At 46.2% G+C, this 18,297-nt stretch overlaps 2 protein-coding genes across 4 annotated transcripts in view; one reads left to right on the forward strand and one right to left on the reverse strand.

Moving 5' to 3' along the window:
* The window catches only part of DOCK2 (dedicator of cytokinesis 2), a 361,300-nt gene that overhangs the window by 158,541 nt on the left and 184,462 nt on the right, over positions 1-18,297 (reverse strand). The window lies entirely within an intron of this gene.
* The window catches only part of INSYN2B (inhibitory synaptic factor family member 2B), a 108,451-nt gene that overhangs the window by 80,817 nt on the left and 9,337 nt on the right, over positions 1-18,297 (forward strand). Inside the window, exons 2-3 of one of the 3 annotated variants that reach the window (XM_036224353.1) lie at positions 7,581-9,810; positions 11,004-11,078. In XM_036224353.1, the coding sequence (XP_036080246.1) occupies positions 8,477-9,810; positions 11,004-11,078 (1,409 nt within the window). In that variant the 5' untranslated portion in view covers positions 7,581-8,476. Of the gene's footprint in view, positions 1-7,572; positions 9,824-9,873; positions 10,027-11,003; positions 11,079-18,297 lie in introns of those variants that run through there. The other 2 variants (XM_016160164.2, XM_036224354.1) reach the window with 2 other exon arrangements.

Raw genomic sequence — 18,297 nt, forward strand, 5'->3', positions numbered from 1 at the left:
GGAGGGGCATGAGGACGGGCGGGAGGAGCGCGGCGGTGCGGGCGAGGGAGCCGCAGGGCGGAGACGGAAGCGACGGCAGGGGGAGAAGGCCAGGAGCGACCAGAGGAGGAGAGGAGGGCGAGGAGGGAGAGGAGGGACATGAAAGCTGAGGAAAGGGCACGAAGGAGGAAGGCTTAGCTGGATTTGCGACTTTTTTCCCCTGAATCTAGGCTGTGGGTTCATAGTGTTTATATGTTCAATATACTCTCCTCTATGCTGGTTTTCATGCCTGAAACATTTTATAATTTTTTAATCAAGGAAGAGGAAAGAGAAGAGAGTATGAAGAAGGAGGGGGTGGAGAAAGATGGTAATCGTATCTTGCCTGGTTTCTTGGATAAGTACAATGAGAGAGCCTAAGAGGTAGAACAGAAATAGTGCTGGTGGCCTGTCTAGCCGTGTGAGAGGCCCCTGGGAGCTAGTCTTCCCCACTGGGGCTGGGTCTAAAGGAAGCTTGCGAATCGGAACCAGGCGGAAGCCACGGTCCTTGGGCCATCTTACTGCCGCACCAGAGAGCAGAGGCCCTAGCCGTGGCATCCATTTCCGTCCGCTCTGCCTTCAACTCAGTGGGTCACCTGAACGGTGCAGCAAGTGCTCCCTGCGTTGCTGTGCGGGGTCCGTGCTGGGGGCTGAGATGCCAGCCAACCTCAAATGGGGCTTGCTTGAAGCACTAGGACGCCGGAGTGTGGCTCACAGGGCCTGGGGCAGCGCTGCATCCCCCACTTCTTCTAGAACAGCTCAGTTTTGTTCTGTCTTAGATATTGGGATTGGTCTTAAGCTTGAATTTGGAAATACAATTGCATTGCTAAAGGAGATGTGAAAACCATTGAATGAGATGCTCCCCAAGGAGTAAAGTTTTAAAGTTCTCTGTTCTATTTCTAAGGTTATAAGATTCCTCAAAGACTCTAAGAATTCATTCGCTCATTCTATTAATAAGCGTTTATTGACGTTCCTCAATAAATGGGGTCAGAGATAGCCGATCAACAGATAAATAAACAAACTAATAGGTCAAGGCTGCTGCAGAGAGGGACACAGGATGGAGAGGAGGTTGAAGAAGGCCTCCTGGAGAGGACGTCTTGGAGCTGAGGCTCCTTGAGTAGAGAGACCAGCCTTGGAGAGAGCTGGGGAAAGAGTGGTCCATACAAAAGAAACAGCCAGCTAGGAGGCTAGATGATGAGAATGAACCTAACATGTCCAGGGTCAGGGGAACAGGGTCATAGGAAGCGAGGGGAAAATTGGTATGAGATGAGATGGGCCAGGGAGGCAGGCAAGGCCAGATAATGTAGGTTTTTGCAGATTTTGTAAAGAGTTTGGATTTTAATTTTGATTTGGCAGAATCCCTTTGGAGGGTTTTAAAGAGGCGTCTGCTATGATCTGATTAAATTCTACCAAGATCACTGGCTGCTATGTGGAAGACGGATGGTAACGGGGGCAAGAATGGAGACCTCTCTTTTGGTGGTACAAATGAGAGAAGATGGAGACCTGGGTACAAAGAACGGAAACTGTGAGAGAATGTTAAGCATGACACGTTCAAAAATGAGAAAAAGATTTCATGATCACTGCATCTTTCTAGACTCCAAATATATAAGTTTTGATCTTAATGTCACCTTCAGATGCCTAATTCTGCCCCCAAGTATGCCTGTGCTTAGTAATTCCAGATAGCAAAAGAAAGCCTGTTCCCTTTGGGTTCTTGACCATTCTAGGGACAGTGTAGGTTCTGACAGAACCCCCAAATTTATCAGCGCTCTGTTGTTATTGAGAAAGCTGCTGAGGCAATTTTCAAATTAAAAAGACAAACATAGGCTTGGACCACAAACATTAACTCTTCGATTTCAGATGGGTATGCAGTAATGCCTGTCAACAGATCTGACCAAGCAGTTAACTGAATACAAATGGAAAGGAAGGAAAGCTTTGATGGGAAGAACCACAAGACCACGAGGCGAGTGATCAGTAGTTATTTTTGAAGTGACTCCCACAAACTTGGCACTGTGCCTCGTACTTTGAAGGATATCAAAGGAGTATATCGCATATCCCCACCCTCTAAGAATGCCCCTCTAGCTCGGAAAACATGACCAATGCAAACTGTGATTATACATCAGGTTGGCTAAATGGAGGGGAGACAGCTGGTGGGCTAAATGGAGTGGGGGCACTTGGGACCTCCGCTAGAGCTCTGAGGCTGGCGTCAGGGGCGCTGGGTTCCAGTTCTGCCCCTGTGACTTAGGACAAGCCATCTAACTCTGCTGGGTGTGATTCCTCTTTAAAAGAAAAACAGTGCTTCCCAACATTCTTGGTCAGGATTACATGGGATTTGAAATGCTTCGTAAATTGTAAGGTGTGGCATAAACAGTAAGGGTTATTATCTGACTCTAAGTACAGAAGGGGAAGGGAGATGGTGATGTCAGCAAATAGAGCCTCCTCTGAAAAACAAAGACCTAATCAAGTGTCCCCTGCTCAAAAACCGCGAGTGACTCCTTGCTGACTAAAGCACAGGTTGGCAAACTGCGCCTTGCCCCCTGCCCCCAGGCCAAATCCAGTACAACTCATTTTATAGATTAAATTTTACTGGAATACAGTCACAGCCTTTTGTTGACAAATTGTTTATGACTGCTTTATTGCCACATGGCAGACTTGAACAGTTGCAACAGAGACCATATGGCTGACAAAGCTGAAAATATTTACTATCTGGCCCTTTAAAGAAAAAAAAAATGCTCACACCTTGAGGAAAGGGTAAAGTTTAAATCTCACTTAAAATGTAAAGCCCCCTGGTGCTTGAAGCAGGATTTGAATACATGAAGTGAATCGCATAGCTTGCTCCAAGTCATCCCCAACTCTGCACAGCCTTTTGCACCACTTCTCACGGGCTGATTCCATACGGGGTGGCATTTCGAAGTTCCTTTTTAGCGATACAATAGGGATCAGGTCTTATTCCTTTTTGTAATCTCCACCGTGTTTGTCACAGGGCCCAAATCATAACGAGTTCTCAGTCAGGTTTAACCAAGTTAAATCTGCGACATAGATGAATTAGCAAGCAGAATACACTAAAGGGCAGACATAGTTCATTCATCCCAGAGACCTAGTAATGATATATCTATGAAAGGGAAAGCAAGTTGGAAGTGAATTTATTAGCTTGCTCTTAATTAATTAGTTATACAAACATTTATCCCATGCCAACTATACAACTATTCCACGCTAAGGCAAATAAGGGAATCTGGGATGATATTCATTCTTTTGACAAGAATTCACTTAACGCCAGCTCTGAATGAAGCTGGAGGTCAGGAGCAGGGGCTCGGGGTGGACCGGGACCACTTTCTGCTCTCAGGGAGCCTGCCGTCCAGTTGAAGAGGCTGAAAGGCACTGTAACGAGAGACGAGCGCAATGCCAAAGTGGGACCCGAAGTCTGAAAGGGGCAGGGAGGGAGGCAGGGTTCCCGGAACGCCGTCTTTGGACACCGCCTCTGGAAAGTCCACCCACAGTTTACTCTCCAAAGGGAAAGTGGACGGGCCAGGGGCCACTCGCGGGCATCTCACGGTGTCCAGTGGGCTCCATCCAGTGAGCTCACATTGAGCACGCTGACCATTTTACACGGAGTAACTCATCTAACCCTTGCAACGACTCTGTGGTTTCACGAAGGCCATGTCACTTGTTCCAAGTCAGGAGTCTGAAAGTGAAAGATTCTAGTCCAAGGCAATTGTTAGCTAAAGCCGATGCCTTAATCCCGCTAGCTAGAGCCTGAAAACCAGAGAGAAGTGGGAGTCTATTCTAGAGGAAGTTCAAAGTGTGTCACCCACAGAGACAGTACTAAATGTTTCTGTACCTGTAAATAGACGCTGATTTCAGGAGGACCACCCAGTGTGGGCCGGGCACGGTCGGAACGTAAACAGTCGGTTAGTGTTCAATACATCAATAATCAAGGAAAGAGAGAATAAAGTTATTGCACAGATCAGCGATAACTCCCAGCTGCTGGGTGTGCCCTGGGCTGCTGCAGCCACCTCCAGGGAGCGATTCTGGATGCCGGCCAGGATGTTAATTAAGCCCTACACCAAGGCCCAGGGAACTCCCTATCGATTAATGGCAAGCTGGGAGCCTGCGAGCCCCAGGGCCTGCAGGTCACCCCTTTAGCCAGGAGTACTACCCAGAACACGCCTGTGCAAACTTCATGGTGGGCACTGGGTGCAGAAAAACTGGAATATGTGTATGTAAGTTTTTAAAAGTGAAAGTTTTTATATTTACTAAGTAAGCTTCCCAGGTTATGTCTAAGACACAAGTTTCCATATTAGCTTACTTGTTTAAATTGTCACTTGCAACTTTTCATTCTTTATGTATACAAAATATAGTATAAAACCAATAAACATGTGGAAAAATGCCCAATATTAAAAAAATTCCATAATAAGAAATATCAGAGACCATTGCTCTCCCATTTTACTGGCAATGATGAAAAACATGAGAAACTGACCAAACACAGTGATAGAGGCTCTGGTGAAAAGGCCTTCTCATGCAGTAATAGTGGATTGCACAGTAGTAGAACTTTCTGGAAGGAAAAGTGATATATATATATATATATATATATATATATATATATATATATATATATATAGTGTGTGGGTACTTTAACCCACTAATTCTTCTTCTTCTAGGAATTTATTGCAAGGAAATATGACAAGTGCTCCAAGGTTCACCAAAAAATGTTACTTACAGGATTATTAGTAATACCAGATATTTAGAAACAACCTAATTTCCCAGAATGAAGCACTAATGAACAGTTAAAGAGAGGGAGAAGGCAGAAGACAATTAGGCAAAGAAACCTGCAAAAGCAGATATATGACTATCCAGGCTCCGCAGCACGAGTGAAGAGCATGTACTGTGCAGCTTCGGGCATGTGACTCTACCTCACAAGCCTTAATTGCTCCCTCTGCAATGGGGCTCGCACACTAAACGCCATCCTAAGGATTAATGCCCAGGGCTAACGCGGTACTTGGTAATTTTTCAATACTTGCTACTCGATATTTGCTACTATTAAAAATTAATTATTATTGACTAAAAATAGGTAGTGAGCTTCCTGTCACTGTAGGTATCCAGGCAGGCTCACTTGTTACTTGAAGAGGAGGAGGCAGAGAGGACTTAGTCATGGTATGGATGACCGGACGGACTACTATACTCTTCCTGACCTAAAAATTGTGTGCAGTCACTGAAACAAGAAACTGATTTCAACAGCGAGACTGTTTGGGATTATCGTGCAGAGGGACCAGGGAACCCGTCGCCAGCAGGAACATCTCCCCAGAGAATTATGGGATGATGCGGCTCCCAGTGGCCAGCCTTGCTTTTCACGTAGATGAGGCACGTGTGAGGTGGCTGCCCCAAACTCTGCCCATTCTCTGACCCGAGAGTGGCTCGACCAGCTCTAGAAAAACTGCAGGTAGTGCTCTCCGCACGCTGAGCTTCACGACAAGGAAACCACGTTGCAGGCGATGGCGACGGCATTACCGGGAGTGGCAAACCCATATGATCACCTGCTATGTGCTGAGCGCTGGGCCGAGAGCTTTGCACACATTGTCTCACTGACTTCTCCCATCAGACCCAGTGTCTCTGTTATGAGTGTCACCACATTTCACAGACGAAAAAATTGAGGCTCAGAGAGGATAAGTATTGTCCAGTTAAGGGACAAGGGTTTGACCCCGGTTTAAGGTACACTCAGAATGTGAGTGTAGTTTCAGGGCCTCATGACAAGTCGACAGCTCATTCACATTACAGACAAATCCTGCTCTCTTTCAGGACCTGTCACTCACTGTCCCATCCCACTGGGTTAGTTGGTCCCTCCCAAGGTAACTAGGAGCAAAGAAAGCTCAAACTGCCATGGACATTATCTAGGAATTCCTGGAGGAAGAATAAGATTGAGGAAAAAAGGCTTAAGTTTCACCCACAAAATGGGCACGCCAACAGAGCAGCATGGAGAATGTTTGGAAGCAAAGGAACCATGCTTACAGAACTGAGAGGTTTCAACCTTCATGATCAGCTGGGTGCCACAGACAGAATGTAGACTATTTTATTACTTTTGATTTCTTCTAGAATACTTTGGTCAACCTAGACAGGCTTCGAACTTGCTCATCCCAGTATGAGCGTGATCCTTGGACCTGTGGCAAACAGGTTCGCTTTGCTATGTCAAGGCCAGGGGTTATAGTCCGCTGCATCTCTCTAGACCTGCAGGGTTCTTCAAACTATTCTCAAATCCCTCATGCCACCTGTCTGCACACAGGGCATACCCTAAGGGGACTAAGTCATCAGCTCATAGCTAAGGACCCAGACTTTGGAATCATAGGCACCTGGGTTCACATCTCAGCTCCTCCACTGAGTACGTACCCTCTCTGAGCCTCAGTTTCCTCATCGGTCAATAGGAATCCCGATATCCCATAGGTCCGTTGTAAGGATTAAATGAGATCATGTGATATTGGAAAGGCAGTGGAGTGTAGAGGTTAAGAGCACAGGCTGTGGAGCCAGAACGTTTAAGTTCAGAACCTGACTCTGTCACTAGCTGCGTGTCCTTGGCCAAGTTACTTAACCTTTCTGGGCCTCGGCTTCTTCAACTGACAATAGAGATAACAATGGTACCCACCACTATAGAGCAGGGAATGGATGAGTTCCAGCTTGGAAAGTGCTTAGAACGGCGCCTGGCACATTATTAGTGAGTATTCCGTAAATGAGAGTTGTTATGATTAATGCATGTACAGCCCTCAGCACAGTAAAAATAAACGTTCGATAAATGGTAACTGTTATTATTACAAGGTATACTTTCTACAAAGAATTGTATGCACATTTATCTCCTGGAAAGCAATTAAAAATGAAGATGTCAGGGAAAGTCTCGTTCTCGAGTAAAGTCGTAGCAGAGGGAATTCCCCATCCTGTTGCCCCCAGGAACCCCCATGACCAGGCTCTCCTTCGCTTCCAAAAGCCTTTCATTCAGCCCTCTACTCTTTCAACAAATGCTCATTAAGCACCCACAGTGAGCTCAAAGGGGGGCTGGGAACAGCCAAGAGGAGAATGAGATGGCTCTGGCCCCTGCCACCCTAGAGCTTACAGGGCAGTGGGAGAAATGCACGCTAAATAAATACACACACACACACACACACACACACACACACACACACGTGCTTATTTAAGGATAGCTGCAATCGGTGTTAGGAAGGATGTGATGAGAAGGCAGAATGGGGTCCTGACTCGGTCTGGCACTGGAGTTTAGTGAGCGAGGAGTCATTGGAAAGCTTCCCCGAGGAAGTGACATTCCAGCTGGCAGTTCGCAGGTGAATAGGAGCGGGCTAGGTGATGCCTAGGGCAGGAGGAGGAGAGGGTCCAGTCAGACAGGCCTTTAGTTCCGAGGCCCTGAGGCCGTGAGATGACCGGCTTACTAGGGGGACAGAAAGGAGGGCAGAGTGGTGCACTTCCTCCTAGACCGCCCGCTCAGAAGCACTCGGCTGGGAGGCTGGGATTTGGAGAGAAACGCAGGTCCTCGAGAACTGCATTCTCAGCTGCCACTGTTGTCTCTTCCCTTTCAGACCATTCTCGCCTCCCGCAAAGCTGGCCAGGCCTCAGACCCTGAGTCCCGGGGCCAAGTGCCAGCCGCTCTCGGCTTAGAGTCCCAGAGGCTGCACTCCTGGATCACTGTGCCCATGTGAACCGCCACGGGGACTCAGCCCTCCGCAGTCCCGCAGATGCCTCAGAGTCCCGGCCACGCCTCACTGGGTTTTGTGAGGCTATCTAGGAAGATAAGTTTCCCTCGCTGAAGAAGAGGGGCGCAGCATGACAGAAAACAATGGCACCGAGGGAGGGACCCGCCATTGACGGAAATGGGGACATCCCCTTCAGGGCATCATGTGTCATCAAAGAAGCCAACCCGCAGGTCACTGATTTCTCTGCCGGTTTACATGCTATGGAAAGAAGACGCGTTTAAGTTTCCTGTAGTTTCACACTGGAAATCGATGCTCCGGGAAAGGAAGCCGTCTGTTCCAGAAGTAGCAGGTTTCTTTTGGAATTTACACTTCGGGAGTCTGGCGCTATCCTCTAAATGGTACTTTTGTTGTCTTTTTGTTCAAGACAGCAAGCGTTTTCCAGGATCAGAACTGCCTGCCAGCCTCCCTTGATAAACAGCCCACCAGCTCTCTTGGTAGATAGGAGGTTTAATAATTAGCCTAACTCATTGTTTATCTAAGTGGCAATTATCACCACAATGAAATAATATTTTAAGTGCAAGGGAAGCCTTCCAGATAGCTCGCAACTAGAACCTGCAGGCTGGGAATGGCCAACACAGCTTCCCAGACTCAGAGGAAAGGGCCACTCCATCTGGGCTGGCGGACCTCCATGTCTGAGACGCCATCATCAGATGCTGCTCCCAAGACCTAAGGATATGTGCCCAGGAGAAGCGCAGGGTCCCAAACCTTTCAACTGAGGCTCAATGGCCCAGCAAAATATGAAAGTGCGTCCTGTGCTTCTGAAGCGCAACAGTCTAGAGTCTGTGGAGTTGGTGAAGCAGCCGCAGCACCGCAGGAGCAAATCTCAGCAGGTGCGGTTCAAGGAAGATGGGGCCGGTAGGCCTCCGGCGGGCCTCACGGAGGCGGACGTCCACGCTTCCGAAGGCCCGACTGTGATGGGCAAGACTCAAGCATCCAGGCACCATCACCTCCCCACCTACTCGCTCTCCTTCCCCAGGTCCCAGAAGGCAGGGGGCTATCACAACATCGGCATCCAAACCTCCCCCAGTCTCAGGAAGCATTTCCCGGTTTTCAAGAGGAAGAGACTCACGGCCAGCAAGTCACTGGTGGAAATGCCAACCACATCCCAAAGTGCCATCCAGGTCAATGGCAACCTCTCTGAACAGGACATTGTGTCTTCTGACCTTGCCTACTTAAGGCTGGCTCAGCATCTCGAAGATGGGCCTCGAAGGGTCCAGGTGCCCCACCCGTTCCTCCCTAGAATGTCCAAGGTGCAGAGCAACGGGCCTGTTAGCATTTGCCTGGAAGCAGGGGCCTGGAGAGCCTCAGAGAAAGCAGTAGCTGCCATTCAGGTCCCGGAGGACATTTACCACAGTCCCACCTGGGCGGCTGCAGAGCCCACCTTCAGCCCAGACAGGTCTGCAGAGACAAGCAACTCCATCCACCCTCTGGTTGACGCGTGTCCAGGAGACGGGAGGAGAGTGCCGCCATCGGATGCAGAAAGATCTGCCTCTCGTTTAAATGCCGCCAGAGGTGCCAACCACATGCCAGGCACGGGGAAGCTTAACACCGAACAGCTTTTGCCCAAAGAAAACTCTGACGACAAAGATGTTGGCCCACTGTCACCTCGGTCAAAGGAAATCTGTGTCCCCTCACCTCCACGGACTCGCAACTCCCCCTCACCCGGCTCTGGCAGCCAGCCTGCCCATCCAGGAGGGGCTTCGGACTGTTCGTCCTCAAGTGACAGTCACCAGGATCTGCTGGCACCCAAACCTGACAACTCATCAACGTGTAAGGAGCAGACGGCAAAGAACCCCACCCGATCGGGCACCCCGGAGTTTCGAAGTTGCCCAGGAAACGATCACCTGCCATCTTTTCTTCCAACGAGGGAGACTAGACTTCAGAGCCACAGGGAGATCAGCGGGATCAATCAAATTCACCTGGCAAGGGGCGAACTCTGTGACCTCCAAGGCCGACTGCAATCAGTGGAGGAATCTCTGCACTCGAACCAAGAGAAAATTAAAGTCCTTTTGAATGTCATTCAAGACTTGGAGAAAGCTCGGGCTCTCACAGAAGGGTAAGGTGAATTTATATATATATATATATATATATATATATATATATATATATATATATATATATATATATATATATATGTAAACTACTGGATTAAGTCATTTGCCAGGATGGGGCAGAGAGAGAGAGAGAGCATTGGTTTTCATTAGTAAAATGTCTCCAAAGTGTTTGAGGTTTGGTCATTTCCCCAGATCATAGGCAATGGCCTCCCTCTGTTCCGATTAGGTTCCATTCAGTCCTAGGCTTTGGTGGCTTTCCATGGCTATTTGTCTTTGTTTCCAGATATTGACAGATTGGAGAAAAGGGACGTATGAAGTAGCGGGGTGAAAAATGCTTTTTATTAAGATGGGGGTCCAGCTAAGAAATGATGGGGGGAAATGATAGCAAGTACTTCCCACACCCCATCCGTGAAGCAAGTCACAGCATTTGCACAGAATTTTGGTTATCTGTGCATTTTTCACAAAGGACTCAAGGTGGCCACCAAGCTTAGTGGTGACCTTCCCCTCCACTGACCACTTTCATGGCATGGGCCAGTCTGTCGCTGACCAACTAAGTAGAAGCTGAAATGAAATCACAATTCTGCAAAGATAAAATGCTTTCCTGGGTGACTCAGCACCAGTCTGGGGACAAAAAGGCAGTTATTTATGTAGGTGTGTAATGTTCATCTCTAGAAAAATGTGCTCCCTAAAGACTGGGAAGAAGGAATGACGAAAGCTAATCAACAGAAAAGCAGGAGTCAGAAGAGGTAATCAAGTGACACTTGCTGATATAAATCAGAATCATCATTGCCTTATAAGAGAGAGCTCTGTGATGGGTACAGAGAGAAATTTACTGAATTAAGTACATTTCTTAATAAGAGGTTGGGAGCTTTAATAACCTCCCTTTAACTCATTTGCAAAGTCTCTGTTTCCCCTCTACACAAGGGATTAAGAATAACTGGTTTATTTCACAGGATTGTTGTCAGCAAGAAGAAATCTCAGATTTGAAAGTGCTTAGACACTTATAAAGCCCTCTAGAGATGAGGTCCTATTATGATGGGTTTCTTGTTTCCTTATTTGTAATGGTCATGCAAATTCAGAGCCTTACTTTGCATGAGGGGGACAATGTTGGGCTGCAGGAAAGGGTCTGTAGAATTGCATGCATCCCATTGGACTTCTGACCATAGATTTACCCAGCAAATGCTCTATCTTGCAGGCGCAACTTTTATCGAACTGGCCAAGATCTCAACAATTGCAGTACCTGCCAGAACACGGCATGCATCATATACAGGTACCTGACCACAACAAAGACCGGCATGGAAGCTGTGGGGTCCACAGAACGCTCTCATAAATTCTCTTAGGTGCAGAAAGTCAAGGAGGAGGCAAAGACAGGAAGCCTTTGAATACCAGAGACTTAAAAATCAAGGCGCTTAACTGTGAAATGGTTCTAAGGCAGGCATTGCTTTCTTCCTTGCAATAAGGTCTATAGTATTCCCTACACTTACTGAACACGAAGTATAGACACCGTACAAAGCTCTGCATGCACATATGCGTCGCATTTCAAAATTCTGTCTTATGAGGCAGGCGTTAATGTCCTCAAGGAAGTCGAGCCATTTGGCCCAGCTTGCAGAAAGTATTTTCAGAGTGCAGAAGGGGCCAGGCTCACGACTCAAATCCAGATCTTTCAGATTCCAAACCCTGTGATCTCGGTTATCCCACCTATCAGATGGCAAGTATTTACTACGTATCAAGAAACAGGCTAAGCACTTTGTGTTCATTTCTAAGTGCATCATTCCTCCAGCAGGGGGTAAGGCTGCTGCAATAAGGTGGCTTTTTATAATAGAAGGAAAACATCATAAAGTGGCGAGAGCACTGAACTAGGAGTCAGAATCCCATTCGGATGTCTGCTAACTTGCCTGGGGCTCGGTTTTCTCCTGCGTAGAGTGGGGATGATTATCCCTATATGGAGTTGCCATGAGGAGTAAATGAGAAATATATGTGAGCGCCTTTTGTCGCTGTAAACCTTTGGACAAATCCAAGGGCTTATTACTGTTATTACTAGAAAGATCAATGCCCTTAGCGGGACGCCCATTCCAGTGGCCTGGTGGAAAAGCAGTCAAAAGCAGTCATTTCAGTTGATGGCATCTGATTTTGACAGAGTGTATGGTTTTGCTCTCTCTGTTAGGTTTCTCTCTCGGGTGAGAAAAGCAGCCAAGTTGGGTGGCCTGTGTCTTCTTTTAAAAGTTTCTCCTTCTCTGCTGCAGAACCCTGAGGTCTCACCCTAAGTGGGTGGAGGCCTGAAGGTAGAAGGCCCCGACCCTCAGGCAGAGTCTCGGCCATTATCTCATTGGACTGTTGGTTCCTTGCCCCTAGGAGCCACAGAACCAATGTTTTCACCAAATGGCAGAAGCCCAGGACCAAGCACAGAAAATGCCCTTTATCTCAGTGTAAAATAGCTCCTCGAAAAAAAAAAAAAAAAAATTCCCTAGAACAGGCTCGTGACATCGGAAAGTGTAAGCAGGCAGTCTTAGCCTCATCAATTGCTACCTTTTTTCTCCTTTTTAAAATATCTCCTCTCTTAAGCAAATTTTCTAAGCACTAGGAGGACAAAAATTATTAAATGTCTAGACAGCTAGGGAATACAAAAACCATTCATCACAAACAAGAATTATTTTTAACTAACCCCCATTGAAATTTTGGATAGTCTCTTTTCTTCATCTGACGGACGATGTATTTCCTATTACCTTAAGATGACTTTTTATTTAGCTTATGTAAATGAAAAGGACCAGCGATTATTTCTCAGTCTACTGTGAGTTTCAGGGTCTGGCCCTGGGCGAATCACTTCTGGCCTCTGAGTTTCCTCCTCTAAAAAGTGAGGTCCTTTAATTACATGGTCCCTATGGTCCCTTTCAGTTCTGACATTCTGATGTTCTGTGTTGAATTAAAAGTGGCAATATTTGGCTAAGCTATGACCTTCCAACAGGTCTGAGACTGTTTGCATTTTTCTAGTACCTACTTCAAACATCCCAAGCAAACATTCTAAATTAAGTTACACCCCTGGATGGGTTAGTAAACCTCGTGCATATATCTCTTTCCAGTTTTCCAAGAACGGCCATTGTATGCTCATTACTCATTACCATTCAAAGCCAAACGGTTCCTCCAGACAGTATCTATATCCTTGTATCTAAGCCATTGCAAAGGAACAGGCAATTAATTTGATGAAAGCAAAAAGATCAGAAAAACATCGCATCATAGTAACAGTGGGAAGATGAGATTTGTCATTTTTTTAACATTTCAAATGACTTCAAACTCTATGTTGTGTCCTGAAAAGTCAGATCTTACAAACTAATGAATAAGTGATGTGAAATGTTCATCCTCGGGCCTTGTTAAGCTGAGGTCTCTCTCCCTGGTGATGGATGGGCCCAGCACATGTCACTGTCCATAAAGCGCACGGGCGCATGTTGAACTGCCTGCCGGGTCTTCTTCTCTGGAGATATGGCTGCAAAGTTAGCAACACATAAGGTTTTCTAAGTGGCTCAGTCAGCCAAAGGCTATGGCTAGTACTTCTTGCATCTATCAACACATGCGGGGTCATCTCTTCTGTCCAACTCGTTCTCTCTGCACCAAGAGGAGACTTCTGTCCACCACTCCGTAAGCCTCCTTGGCTTTCTCCTTACCATGGAGCCCTCCATAGATCCCATCTCACCAGGAAGCACAGCACCAACACAGATGCCTGAGGATGCCATCCTCGCATGGCTCTCCTCTTCCGGAGGATTCCTTACACCAGGGAGAAGGGACTCCTGTAAGTTCTGACCGCTGTAGGCTCCAAAGGAAGGGGGCGGGAATTGGCTCTTTGCCTCAAGATGATTCCAGCAGACTCCTCACCTCTCCTTAGCATTAATTCTAGGACATTTTTCTCAAAGGGTTGGGTGACTGCCACCTGTGGTACCCAAAATTAAATAACATGAATTACTTAGTGAGAAAGTTGTTCTCTTTCCAAATTTATTTCAATCCTTGTGATTGCCTAGAGGGGGAAATCAGGATTTGTGCTAGAATGTCTTCAAAACCTTTCTAATGCTTACTTATCACCCTTCTTTGCCAAGAGAGAGCAGGACTCATGTTCACAGCCATAGGCAAGCAACAGCATCTAGCCAGAATGTAATCATTTAAAGATGTTTATTGAAGCTTTTAACTGTCAAATTAGTCCCCCTAAATATTCATTGTAAATCATGCAGGTCTCCATTTTCAAAAGCGATATTGCCTATTTTGCATAAATGTTTTTAAGTTTAAAAAGGAAATTAATTTAGAGAGCAAAAAAATTAAATAAATAAACCAATTAAGTAAAAACAAAAAAAGACAAACAAACAAAAAGGTGGCGGGTGGATGGATTATTGAAGTTTGAGAAAAGACGCCCTAAGCAGTCAGTTCCCTTTCCTCTCAAAGGCACTAGGCCTCTCTGAGCCACATCCTTCCTCCCTTCCTCACTCCACTCTCTGTTCCTCCAGCCAGATCTCCCAGCACTTCAGGTTCACTCTAAAAATCATCGCTGAGCCTCTTTGGAAGACTTTGACTATCCTGATCATGCATTTGTTTTCGGGACCTAGCTCCCAGGAAAAATCTGCTGGCTTTAAGTCGTAAAATGCCTCAAGTGTTTTAAGGGAAGAGAACAGGAAACCTTTCTTATGACAACACCTTCTTCCCCTGCCACCTCCTTAATCAGCATGTTTTGTCTCTCTCTCTCTCTCTCTCTCTCCCCCCCTTTCCCTCATCCTCTCTCTCTCTCTTCCCTCCCTCTCCACTCCTCCATCTTTCTCTCTCTCCCAACTATAGGGATATATAAACTAACCACAGATATTTCCAACTTAATAGATCAAAGGCACATCAGATTTACCATATGCCAAACACACTATTTCCCCCCCACAAAATTAATTCTCTTCCTCTATTTCTTATTTTGTTCAGTACAATTAACCATGACTCCATAAAAAAAAAAAAAAAACTAGAGTTCCCATAACCTCACTCTTCTCCACAACACACAGCAAATTGGTTACCAATTCCACCTGCCAAATCCAGCCCCTTCGCTCCATCCCCTCTGGCTCTGGTCAGTAAAGACCCTCATCATTTGTCACCTGAACTCTAACCAGTCTTTTTCACCATGGGTCCCTTTGCACCATCTCAAGCAATCTTCCACATGGATTGCTAAATTATCTGAAAAGTAGAATCGGACCATGTCACTCTCCTGCTCAATGATCTTGTCCTGGTCGCTATTATTTCCTTTTGCTAAGTTTTCAAGTCTCTTTAAAACTGCTGCTAAATTTCTTACCTGCTGCATCTCCTCTATTTCTCTCCAGCTACTCGACTGGCTTCAAACACCGTGTGTTCCATCACACCTTGGTGCCTTTGCCTGAGTTCTCTCGCTTCCTGAAATGCCTTTGCTTTGTCTGAAATTTTCCTAGTCTCTCGGTTTAAAATGCAGGTAAAATCTCTGGATAGCTTTATCCTGCTTCCCGAGAAGGACTACCAGGGCGCGTGCTTCCCTCTGCTGTGCCATTTACCCTACCGCGTCGTAACGTAGTATTTATGGGTTTCTTTCCATCAGCAAATGGCTAGTATCTCAGAGTCATGGGCCAGTGTCTAAGACACAGTTGGTGCTCAACAAATTGTTGACAAAGAAGGGAATGGCGACACTGACTGGTGGAGGAATAACAAGCAGTGGTGGGCTAGAGACAGTTATTTAGATTGGCCAAAAAGGAACGCCATTGTTACCGCATGTGTGCGCCCCTACCTTTGGGTGGGGAAATGGAGGGGCTTAGTTAATCAAATGTTCTTATTGGGGAAGGAGGGCTTCTCTGTGTACCAGGTCCGCAGTACATCCTTTTGAACTGAATCAAACAAAATGTTACATACTCTCAATGAGATAAACCTAATCAAATCTTCCTTCAATGACTCAGAAAGCTTGTTGCAATTTCACAGGACACTGAGATCCTCGTTGATCATGCTCATCCATTATTACCCAGTACTGCTGCGCCCACTATGGTAGGAAAAGCAAAGTTTGATTTGTACAAAACCACAAACTCCATCTCTGCTAAAGCATCTCCCTTCTGTGGTATTGGAACTACACCAGTGACCTCTTTGGGAGAGGGGCTTAATGCATGAGGTCTGCAGGTTCTCTTGGTAAAACATCCAAACCCTGCATGGTAGGCATTTGTACAATATTCAGATCAGACAACTGAGCCTGAAAGACTGAGTCTCTTCAGCAATTATTCTGAAACTAATTAAGTAGCAATGACAAGATCAGAATTCAGTTCTACCTGCCTGCTAGCCAGATTCCACAGCAGACTGCACTCAGAAGCCGGATCCACTTGAGGGGTGTTAGGGTTCAGCGAAATATGATATGGCTGAGTTCTACTCAGCCTAGGGCATCCTGAGAGTTTGCATTTAAGATGCAGGACCAAAATAGTGTTCTCAAAATGTGATCCTGGGTCATCTGCATCACAGTCTCCTGGATATCTGTGAATAGTGGTTGCTGGGCATCACCCCCCAAAATCTGCTTAATCAGAAGGGTGAGATGGAAGATGGAAATTTGCAGTTACAGCAAGTTCCGATCCCAATGAAGCTTGAGAAACATTCAGCTATGTAAAATCAGGGTCTTGAAAGGAAAAGGCGATTTACTATGAACTTTTATAACCAGCCTACATGTCCAAATTCTTGCTAATGAAATAGCCCAGAAACTAGCTTTTGTTTTAAATGAATCATTGAAAAGATGCCTTACCTTTCTGGTTGGTTTCAATGGTAGAGTTGGACAGTCAGATACAGACCTATCTAGGGGGTGCAGGTGAGAGTGGAGGAAAAGGAAAAGGAAAGAGGGAGGGCTTGCTCAGAGAGCAAGCAAACCTTTTGATGCCTCCTGTTTCCAAGGAGAAGAGAAAATGAGCCTCTGTCAGTCCATTTTGGATGCAAGCCCAAGCTTGCATTAGGCATCACAGACCCCCCTCCAAACCCATGGGTTCCGCATCCATGGATTCAAACAGCTATAGATTGAAAGACTGAAAAAAGACATTTACATCGTCGCTGACGTGTATTATGTGTTAGGCCTATGAAGGTTGCATATGCACTGAACATATATAGCCTTTTTCTTGTCATAAGTCTCTGAACAATAGGGCATAACAACTATTTACACAGCATTCAGATTGTATTACATATTATAAGTAATCTGGAGATGAATTTAAAGTATATGGGAAGATGTGCGTAGGTTAAATGCAAATACTACACTATTTTATACAAAGGACTTGAGCATCTACGGCTTTTGGAATCCGCGGGTGTCCTGGAACCAACCGAGGGATGACCGTACTTGGAGAATTCATCAGCAGCCTCCCCTTCCCACATCCTCCATCTCCTCGGGCCTCATCGGAGATGAGAATCGGAATGGCGATCCCTGCTGACATTCCTCCTCCAATAAGGTTAAAAGCCCAATGCTGCTGTGAGGCCGAGAGCCCAAAGGCTAGGTGCTGCCCCCTGGAGGATCAATTACAGATACCTGACAGGGCGGGTGTGCAAAGTGCTGCCCGGCACCACGCCTTCTTAGGGAAGGGGTGTGGTCACCCTATACTCCTGAACGCTGCCAAGTCCTCCAGCACTGTCCTCTCATTTCCTCAAACTCCACAGACCACAGGCTTCTTTTTCATCTTTACTGAGTCCTCCATTGTTACAATCCCATTTGAACCAGACAGAGAAGTTATGGATATTCTAAAGGAGATTTACTGCAGGCGCCTCCCTTTGTACCCAGCAACCAGCATCCCTGTTCCTGGCGCTGATCCCTCAGATTTGATCATCAGAATGTATCATAGGGGTCTCTGTGGAGCACAGGCCAAAGGTTTAGAGCTGTGTGCCCTGCAGGAGAAAAGACAGGCCTTTGCCTCCTGAAGAGCTGCATGAGTCACCCAGGGTCGCACAGTTGGTGGTGCTGGAAGCCTCTCTTGGGTTTCCTTCTATGGTTAGGCTTTTTGAACACTGGGTCTTGGCCTTGCCTGCCACTTAAAGCTATTACCTAACCAGGAAAAGGGCATTTCACTAGAAATGCAATATGCACCAGGCCTGTGGGTTTAGAACCAACTTAAATTATTTAGTACTTTTCTTTGGTCTGCCCATGATGCTTCCCCAGCATGAAGCCAGATAAACTGTGAGAGCCTGATCTTCCAGTCATGGTCCTTTTTCTGTCCCGTGATGGAATCTGTGGTGAAAAAAAACTGTAAAGCTACTAAAATAACTAAAAGTTACTCTCTAGTAATCACAGATGCATTTGCACCTCTCATCACAGTACAGTATGGACTGAGCAGCATTCATTTTAAATGCTAGAAAGTGAATGTTATGGTAATACCAACCAGCCTCCCCAAAACAACTGTCACCAAACATAGCTCAAGCTGTCTCTTTAGGAAACAGGCATACAGTCTGGGGTACACGTGGAAGTTTCTCTGAGCCCCTATATCCTGATCCCCAAGACATTTGCCTCTAGT

This window comes from Rousettus aegyptiacus, unplaced genomic scaffold (genome assembly GCF_014176215.1).
Source record: "Rousettus aegyptiacus isolate mRouAeg1 unplaced genomic scaffold, mRouAeg1.p scaffold_m13_p_7, whole genome shotgun sequence".
Taxonomy (NCBI): domain Eukaryota; kingdom Metazoa; phylum Chordata; class Mammalia; order Chiroptera; family Pteropodidae; genus Rousettus; species Rousettus aegyptiacus.